At 33.5% G+C, this 9,700-nt stretch overlaps 2 protein-coding genes across 4 annotated transcripts; one reads left to right on the top strand and one right to left on the bottom strand.

Moving 5' to 3' along the window:
* The first annotated feature begins 1,523 nt into the window (after positions 1–1,523).
* LOC114728770 (nuclear transcription factor Y subunit B-3-like) lies at positions 1,524–3,485 on the top strand. The gene is made up of 2 exons (XM_028915716.1): positions 1,524–1,599; positions 2,866–3,485. The coding sequence occupies exons 1-2, from the start codon at positions 1,524–1,526 to the stop codon at positions 3,483–3,485; spliced, it is 696 nt and encodes a 231-aa protein (XP_028771549.1).
* Positions 3,486–5,043: 1,558 nt separating this feature from the next.
* On the bottom strand, positions 5,044–9,414 carry LOC114728732 (nicotinamide/nicotinic acid mononucleotide adenylyltransferase). 3 transcript variants are annotated; one of them, XM_028915672.1, is made up of 10 exons: positions 9,264–9,414; positions 8,615–8,697; positions 8,440–8,513; positions 7,466–7,551; positions 6,999–7,082; positions 6,705–6,789; positions 6,126–6,205; positions 5,745–5,846; positions 5,492–5,553; positions 5,044–5,390 (listed from the first exon to the last, which is right to left on the bottom strand). In XM_028915672.1, the coding sequence occupies exons 2-10, from the start codon at positions 8,689–8,691 to the stop codon at positions 5,288–5,290; spliced, it is 753 nt and encodes a 250-aa protein (XP_028771505.1). In that variant the 5' UTR covers positions 8,692–8,697; positions 9,264–9,414; the 3' UTR covers positions 5,044–5,287. The 3 variants fall into 3 exon arrangements, with proteins under 3 accessions (XP_028771505.1, XP_028771506.1, XP_028771507.1); XM_028915673.1 differs by having other exon boundaries at positions 5,492–5,550; positions 9,264–9,412; XM_028915674.1 differs by lacking the exon at positions 8,440–8,513.
* Positions 9,415–9,700: the final 286 nt, after the last annotated feature.

Raw genomic sequence — 9,700 nt, 5'->3', positions numbered from 1 at the left:
CTTTTAACATATGTTACTAGTTACTCTTCATTTTTACTTTTTATTTATATCTTTATATATATATATATATATATACTCACTTTCTCAAAATTATTTTGAAATATTTTCTTTTAAAATGATAGTGTTAAAAATTAAGTTATTTGTTTGGATCCTTTTCTATGATAGGATGTTTCCGTAAAGCAAATATTTGTCACGACTTCAATCATTTAGTACGGTGAGAGATAGATATATGAAGAAGGCGGAAAGGGTGAACACAAGTTTTGGAAAAATGAAAAGACTTTCTTTTCTTTCAAAAAAATTTTTTGGCGGAACTTTTCTTTTGAAAATTAAGATCATAAAGCAATACAAAAGCAAATTGACGTAGCCTGCATGCATTTCTTAAAAACCAGATTAGCAAAAAATGGGACTGGTTTAAAGGTTTGATCAAAATTGGCAGGCAAATGGAAGTAAATGTCCCCAGCAACAACAACAGCATACACACGCATATATATAAATTAAAGGAGACAACCTCGGAGTGACAAATTAAAACACTTATGCTTAGCTTATTAGCTAATTTATAAACTCTATTTAGTGACAAAAAGTTGTGTTGCCAATTTATCACGCATAAATTTACCTTACCAAAGAGAACCACCGTTCTATCTTGCCACAACTAAGCAGTGCTTGGAGAAAGTCCACTAATTAAATGTTACATTAAGTATAATGAAAAATTCATGTATCCAATTTTTATCTCAAAGTATAATCAACTATTTGTCATGTTTAGTTTGTCATTCATATAAGGATTGAAAATCTATAGATGAGGGATGAAGCATATAGCTAGGTAGGCAACGTGTATTGTTTTGACAAAGAGAAAGAAGGTTCTTAATTTACCTTTTAAAGTCCTTCATGATCTTGAACAAGTTAAATTCTATATTTTCCAATGAGATGTGAAAATAATATTGACAGCTAATTTTAACATGATTAACTATAATTAATATTATAATTTCTTGAGATCATAATTAATTTTCCCAGCACGAATCCAAAGGTGCAATTTAATTATTATACTGATTTCCTTAATCATATTTGAAATAAAAATTATATTTATATTTATTATTCAAGAGACAGAAGCATTATTTGTGTTATTTTCATTTTTTTCATAAAAATGTTAAATATTTCCAACAATTACAGTCTTACATGATGTTGTATTTTCTTAGTCATGAAGACAATTTGAAAGTTTTCAAAAAGTAAAAAGAAATGAAATGAAATGAAAGGGGGAAATGAGTATATAATTAAGCATTTGATGTTATGATAAGCAATTTTTATTACCCGCTAAAAGAATTAAACCTTTTATCTGCTAAAGGTAAAGTAGAAACGAATGAATTAAAACAAAAAAAATAAATAATTTTGGTTGCTTGGATGGCTCGTCCTCTTCCTTTTTGCGCCTATAAATACAAGGTTCTGTGTTGTGGAACAAAACCACACTGTTCTTCTCCATTAATACTCTCTTCTCATTCTCAGTCTGATTCAGGCAAAAAAAAAAAAAAGCCATGGAAGGTTCAGGAAGTTCCTTCTTTCCCCCTGCAGGCCGCAACCACCACCACCAACAACCCGCAAGCTCCGGTGGTATTACTATTCATACCTCTTCCATTGCCCTAGCTTCTCATTCTCTCACACTCACACAAACACAGATTTCTTGTTCGTGCACATTTGCTTTTAGGTTCTTATTTTCTTTGCTTCTTCTTCATGCGGCGTGAGATGGAGATGGAGATATATATATATATATATATATTTGTCTTCCTCTGTAAATGTACGAAGATCTGAAATTTTTGTGGGGTACTTCATGTTCATGCATTTCCTGAATCTGAGATTATCTGGACATGACAGTCATAAGATGATCAGATGACATGTAAGAATCATGAAGTACACGCTGTGATGATCTGGTTTTAGCCAGAACCGTTTTTTTTCCCTTTTCCACCGATCAAAGAATCTTTGTCTTATATATCTATCTTCTTCTTCTTCTTCTTCTTCTTCTTATTATTATTATTATCTGTGTCTTCTGTGACTGATCTGTCTGTACATATATATGCAATATTGTTTTTCTTATAGTTTTTCTGTTTCACCACTCTGATCTTCATACTCGTATATATAGATCTTCTTTGAGGGCTTTTGCTTTCTCTTCTGAATATCCATTATTCTTTTCTGCTTTTGGTCGCTCTATCTGATGAACTAACCTCATCAGAAATTGTTTACAGTGATTGAGTGGAATCTTCTGGGGATGATGGATATATGGATACGGCGTGTTTATGGAAAGAAACAAATATGAAAGTGTCGTGTCATTAATTACAGGAAGAGAGATGAAAAAGCCGAGTCATAAATGTGAAGAGAATTGGAAATTGAAATCAAATTGAAGCGAATAGAAAAGTCTTTGACTTAGGGCCCTTGTTGAGATTACCTAAAACGTTTGCAGTCCTACGTACACAGTCTACATCCTACTCAACCAAACACAATAATATATATATATATTAAAAAAAAAACAACCAATTGGAAGAGACTTAAAGAGAGAAAAGAAGCTTCGATTTTTCATGTATTTTGTGGGCCTCCTCAAATAATTTAGTTGTGCACCAGCTTGCTCATTTTTGCTCTTTCTGATCATCTTTCTATACTTGTTTAACTTTTATCTTCTTGAATGATGATAAATTTTTAAACTTTTTATTTTTGTTTTCATTTATAATTGTTACTGTACTGCTATCTTTTTCATTTTTTATCTTACCTTTTGTTCTAATTTGTCAGATCATAAATACATTTTTATTTAAGTATTATGATACGAACTTTCTTGGGACAGATTTTGTTTGGCTATATAATCTGACAGACAATTTTTTGATGTTTGAGGTTTGAATCTCTCGGGCGCAGCGAACCCTGCCGGACACGGCGGAGCTCCGGCCAACTCAGACCAGGATCAGCAGCAGCAGCAGCCCGCGCAGCGCTCGGTGATGAGAGAACAGGACCAGTACATGCCGATCGCAAACGTTATCAGAATCATGCGTCGGGTCCTTCCGTCGCATGCTAAGATCTCCGACGAAGCCAAAGAGACGGTCCAGGAGTGTGTCTCCGAGTACATAAGCTTCATCACCAGCGAGGCCAACCAGCGTTGCCGGCAGGAGCAGCGCAAGACGGTGACGGCGGACGACGTGCTTTGGGCTATGGAGAAGCTGGGCTTCGACGACTACGTCGGGCCTCTCTCACTCTACCTCCATCGTTACCGTAATGGTGGCGGTGGTTCCGGTAGTTCCAGTGGCCACTATGTCCCACGGGGACAGCAAGTGCAGGCTTCGGAGCTCGCACCAATAATGCCGCCACCACAGCCGCCATCGTACTATTACGGGTCGGGTTATAATTATCCAGTGGGAGCGAATCAGATGGGGCCATCGGGTTCTGGTAGCTCAAGCAACGGTGGTGTTCCGCCGGCGTATTATGATCCATTTGCTCACCTGAGGAGTGACCGTTTCTGAGATGAAAATCATGGGAGGGAAGATGCAGAGGTGAAGATTCATGCATGAAGAAGCTCTTAAAGAATAATGCCGCCTTTCAAATATTTCCAAAAAAAGAAAGAGAAAAAAATTAAAATCATAAAAAAATGGTAGTAATTTGTATTTTTGGATTTTTTTCTGTTTTATTTTCCTTTCTTTTTTCTTTTTAATTAAAATATGAAAGGTTGTAAAAAGAGACTTTCTTAGGTAGATGAGATCGTGAGTGGTTGGTTACATGTATGAATTTATCTTATGTTTTTATATACTTCTTTTCTTTTCCTAAAGTTATTCGTCCGATCTAATCTTTTTTATTAATTATGATTTTATATACTTACTCTTTTATTTGTAGGCCCAAAAAAAAAATTCACTCTTTTATTTGTCCATTCATTTATAACTTGTCTAATTTTTGCTCATTTTCTCATTTGAACTTTGAATCTCATGGCGATATTGTTCTATACCTTGCTGGGTTTGAATATTTGATATGAAAGATTAATAATGCTATTTAAATTTTTTATCTTGGATAACAGACTATTTTAAAATTATCAAATTAATCAATCTCGTGATATGATAAAAAATTTAAAAAATATATGCATTGAAAGTATATCTTTTTGTTACTTAAATAATTTTTTAATATTATTTATGTTAAATTGGAGTATTTTACTTTAAAACATCTAATTTAATGGCCAATTTGTATATGGTAAGTAGATGGAAATAGAATCTTAAAAATAAAGGAGGGATGTGCATTGTATAGCTTTTAATTGTGAAAGAAGTGTGTATATGTTTTGAAAATAAAAATATAATAATTATAGTTAGGATAAAGAGAAGAAAAATTAGTATACTTTATCCTACAACTTTCTATTAAAAATTCACACCATATAAAAAAAAAAAAACTAAAGTCAAGTTTCTCATATCCATTACATCAAGTTTTTTAATCACACATAATCATGTTTTTTTTTATTTCATATGAATTAATAGTTCAATACTATCAAATACTAATATTTGAAAAATAAGATACATGACTATATGTGATTAGAAAACTTCACATAATAAATATAAATATATGCATTTGCATTTATATCATTCAGATTCATCTGTTACTCAGAAAATTTTCAATGATTAAAAATTGCATATGTATAGAAGGAGTTAGATAAGGGTTAAAATTCAAAGTTTAAATCCTCCTAATGTACTAATAAATACTGCAATTATAAACACACGGTGATAATTAGATATTTATACTTTACATTTTTTAAAATAATTACAAACAAGATTTTCCTCCCCATTGTATCAAAATTTAAATAAAATAATAATAATGAACAAATAATGAATATTTAGCCATTGATGACATTAGCCAGAGGGAACTTTATATGAAGCCTTTTCATTTTCTACAATTCTAACACCTGTTAGTTTCATCTTTATTCTGCAACAAAATCAAGGATGAACATAAAAAAACAATAATACCAGATTTTTTTAAAATTTAAACAGGATAATAATTATCAACCATGAAGCTCAGGAGCAAAATCATCACTTGATTTTTTTTTTTAATTAAAAAATACTCACCAGTTGAGTAAAATATCAAGGACAAAAAGTACATCCTATCAAATTACATAAAACTCGGACAGTACAATTACTTATTTGTGTAGTTAAAATGACCCCTTAGCCCCATTGTTCACAAATTTTTTTGCCTTTTTTTCCACCTCCAGAACTTCTAATCGTTGTGCCTCCTGTATATCTTTGTTTAAAACAAATGATATAATTAGCACGCACTATACAGAGCAATACAAATGTTACTTTCCGTCTGAGTTTAAATATAGTTGATGCTCCCTGATATAATCGATCACTTCATCCACAGTCAGATATTTTATTGACAATCTTCTTGCAATGCATTCCCTGAAATTTTTTCAAGAGGAAAGTTTTCAGAAGGAATAAATGAAAAGCCCCCAATGGTTAAATCATTTGGCATAACTCCAGGGACCCGATGACATATTTACCTTAGTCTGGTTGAGCTGATTTGATTTGGTACAATTTCATCCACAACTTTGATATTATCCTGCTAAAGTTATAGCAGTTAATATGTGTGTGTGTGTGTAAATCAGACCAGCAATATACGACAGGATTTACTTTTTATTTTTAAAAAAAACTAGTTTTTTTTTTTTTGGGTTATATTTTGTTATTTCCTACTCATCACAGTTCGTTTCTTATACACCGGGAAATAAACAGGAGGAGAGCAGGATGCATAGTTACCCGGTTTTCATTCAAAATGTCATTATCAGAGATAGTCCTCTCAACAGCTTGTCCTTCTCTGCGGATGCAAACTATTCCAAAATCTTTGCATATGGCCTTAACCTAAACAATAATAAGAAAGGTCAAAAATTGCTAATGCATGGATAAGTATTCTGCCCGATATCAATTCATGTCTGTAACAAGAAGCAAAACTTATTAACTTAATAAGCTTATCAGACGGAGCAATATAATCATCACAGAATCAATCTAATTCCTTTGATTCCGATGGCTTGCCAATAACACTAATTCTATTATAGTTACAATGACGAGTGACGCTATTGTTATAGCCAGTTTATTATCAGCGCTATCAGATTTTTCTCTTGGAATGTTTTAAAAAAATACCTGCTCAGGAATCCATACCCCAGGAATGCCAAAGGAGTGAAGGAGATCAGAACCACAGATGAGCATGACCTTGAGGGATTCTACACCAGTCAGTTCCAAAGCAAATTTTAGCATTTATTTCTAAACCATCAACAGAAACACACATAGAAAGCCACTTAGGTTTAGATCAACATATGCCAAATGGGCGCAACTATTAAAAGCATACTTTAGCCTATGTCTGGAATCACGAACAATAACGTATATGTCAGTTTTGATTCTTTTGAAAGCTTCCGTATAACGCAGAACTGAATAAGTCCGCTTACTAAAAAGCCACTCAGTGTGAATGGAATTTGATAACAGAGAAAGAATATCAATTATTTAAATGATGATACTGCATTCTTAATTGAACACCTAGTGCAACGACCTGTATATTATACATGGCCGGAGCTAGTGAGCACACTTGACTGAAGTTTCAACTTTCAACAAGAGAGAAACATAAGATTGTTTTCTCTTTAACTTTGAGAGGAAAACTAGCTGGTATTGTGGTAAGACAATATTTTGCTTTTGCTGAAGAATTGTTTGTAGAACTCAGTAACTCACCCCTGGGTACCAGCCCTGCCTCACAAATACAGCTTTGGACTCTAGATAAAACAGTTAAAGTGCGCTGATATGTGGCTTGAGTTGCCTGGAAGAAAAATCTAAAAGTCTCAGCCATATAAAATGCAGGACCTGAACAAACAACATCAAGTAGAACTTTGTCTTTTTGGCCTTTGTTCATGGTCTATTTAAACCAAATAATCCATATCATTATCTCTTATTCAATTTTCTGCAAGATGAAAATTAATTGCATGGACACAGAATCACATCTAGAGTTTAAGGGAGAAAGTAACTTACTTCCCATGGATCCACCATTATAAATTCTGAACTTTTGCAGGCTAAATGACATAAGCGTATCCGATGTTCAGCAGAAACAAGGCCCTTTACCAATATTTCAAGTGATAAGCAATGAGACCAATTTAGCCGTGAAACAGAATGTAAAAATGTAGGTAACAGATTTTTGAGATAGAAGTTCTTAGGATACCTCTCCTATAACTGCAGGAAAATTATAAAGGGGCAGTTAGGTCAGTCTCAAAGCTCTAAAAAACTGTCCTTTGATTCTCATATTTTATTTTCCTTCATCAATCCTACAGTTTGTGAATTTCAATTTGCAAAGATGCACATATGAATATACTAGAGCATCTCAGTTTTAATAAGCTAGCGCAGAGTGGGGATGTCGCCATGAAATAGTAATTGCAGCTAAAGAGGGTCCTTAATGAGTTATTCCATTACAGTTTTGCAGGATGCTCAAAAATGTTTATTACCCTTTTCTTGTATGCATCATTAACAGGTGACATATAACCTCCAATAACACAGTAGCCTTCTGGATTCAATGCATCTCTTGCAAGCTCTGAGAAAATATTTTAAAAAAGAAAGCAGAAAACAAATTATAGTTAACAATTAAAATATGCCAATTAATGGAATTATGTCGATGAACCAAAGATATGGTGAAGATTTTACTTCGCCAAGGATTTGTAACTCTAAAACAGTAAGTGAATTGTCTAACAACATAATAAACCTGTTTAGGGAAGCAAGGAAAGATTACCAACATGATACATCTGTTTGCCAAGAAAAATTAGAAATAAAGAACACCACTCTCCCTTCTTTGTTTTTGAAGAGCCGAACTTATGATGTTATAATTAAGGGAGGGAATTATTATCTGAAAATAAAAATTTAAGGAATTAAGAATGCAGGAAGACACCATGCTTGTAAATCGGTTCTTGAGAAAACCCAACTCAACTGAGACATTAGAATTTCAGTGGCAATCATTTCATTCATATTCAGTTACTGCTTAATAAACACTTCAACAGTAAATGCCAAAGGAATTGCTACATTTTTGTATTTTTCAGGCAATATTCCCCATTCTCCTTGCAGGGGGATCCAAATCCACAGTCTTCTACACTCCAAACCATTCTACTATACTTACAATCAATCACTATAAATAGTGATATTTGAGCTTTTGTGTTTATAACTATGTTTCTATATTGAAAAAATTATATCTTACATCATCATTCATGATCTGAAACTTCAAAACAGAAAAGGAAAGAGGCGTGAAAGGGAAGCTTTTAGCTGGACTAACATTGTGTGGGGAATCGGATAGCACTTATATTATTGGGTCTTCTTTACTCTGTAAATTTATATTGGGTTTTTAAGAACACCAAGGCCAGACACAGCTCTGAACTTCAGCAAATGGAAATAAAGAAAACTACTAGAGCTCGGAGCTCTTCAAATAACTCACCAAACATGCGCAAATGCATGAAAGTAGGAGGATTGAAACTTCCAGTTGCTACCAGAACAACATATGTCTTGCCACTGACGCGCCCAAATGCAAAAGTTCCAGAGAAGGATAAGAAAAAGAAAAGCCAATATATATATATATGACTGCATGTGGAAGAGAGACAAGAAAACTTTACCTGCTTGCAGTTCGATGCAGGGACTCTTCATTAACTAGTTCTAAAGCCAGTTTATCAAACGGCAAAGGGACATCCATGACTCCCTGGAGACATTAGAAACCAGCAATTTTATTGTTAATATATAAGATGAAAAAAAATGATCTTTTTGATTAATCTTGGAATGCCAATCTCAAATTACAATTATCAATGCCATAGGCAAACGGTTAGGTTTCTTAATCAATGAAACATTCTTTTCTATTAGTATGGTTAGTGGTGTCCTTGGACTTTTTCTGAGCCAAATTCCTTCTCTAGGTTCACCACTCCGTATTTGTCCACAATTTTACTCCCTACCGTGTTGCTCAGAGGAATCAAGTTCAGGTAGATAAGGACAGGTACTATATCATAACAACTGAGCAAACCAAAACATGTTTTCATGAATTAAACACCGAATTTCAAGCTCAAATTACACCTATCAATACCAAAGCGTTTCCCTTTCTGAATCAAACAATCCTTGACAACTAACACTTGGAACAGAAATTGAATCCAAAATTATTCCTTCTAATGTCAAGCTGATCCATTTTCCTTTCCTCAAGAATCTCAGCCATAACAAAGAAGAGATAAACCAAAAGCTGAAGAAAAAACACATTGGGAAAGCTGAAAGAGCACAAACCAGAGGCAAGAAATAACTGTAGGAGAAAAAGCAAGAACAAGTGCAGAGCAAGCTTCTTCGATGTCGAAACCCCTCCTTTTTTAGAAGGGTCTTGCAGCGCCGATTCCACGCCCCAGGATGGACGAATCATCAGGTCAAAATATTGAAACCCAGACATCTTGAGCAGATTCTACACGGTCAATGATGATATTGCGGCGAAATGTACATTAATTTTTCCTGATTCTAATTAAGTCAAATTTTAAATTAAACAAAAATATAGAATAATTTTCCTTTTTTTTTGTTTTGGGCCAGAGAATAATTTTTCATTTGACTTTGAAGAAGTTTGTATCACTGCGTGTATTGTAAAAATTATGGTAAGCATATATAAAATCTCAATAAAATTGAAAATTACATAATTTATCAACAACATGTCAAAATTTTTTCAATCTTCTGTTAAA

This window comes from Neltuma alba, unplaced genomic scaffold (genome assembly GCF_004799145.2).
Source record: "Neltuma alba isolate B1F8T4 unplaced genomic scaffold, ASM479914v2 tig00012567_pilon, whole genome shotgun sequence".
NCBI lineage: Eukaryota > Viridiplantae > Streptophyta > Magnoliopsida > Fabales > Fabaceae > Neltuma > Neltuma alba.
This window is presented reverse-complemented; position numbering and strand designations above follow the sequence as displayed.

Coding starts and splice junctions, on each gene's coding strand:
- LOC114728732 (XM_028915672.1), bottom strand. CDS start 8,691: ATGGATGTCCCTTTGCCGTTTGATAAACTGGCTTTAGAACTAGTTAAT. Junction 8,514..8,614: donor CTGCATCGAACTGCAAGCAG/GTAAAGTTTTCT, acceptor TGGGCGCGTCAG/TGGCAAGACATATGTTGTTC. Junction 6,206..6,704: donor GGCAGGGCTGGTACCCAGGG/GTGAGTTACTGA, acceptor TGACTGGTGTAG/AATCCCTCAAGGTCATGCTC.
- LOC114728770 (XM_028915716.1), top strand. CDS start 1,524: ATGGAAGGTTCAGGAAGTTCCTTCTTTCCCCCTGCAGGCCGCAACCAC. Junction 1,600..2,865: donor ACAACCCGCAAGCTCCGGTG/GTATTACTATTC, acceptor TTGATGTTTGAG/GTTTGAATCTCTCGGGCGCA.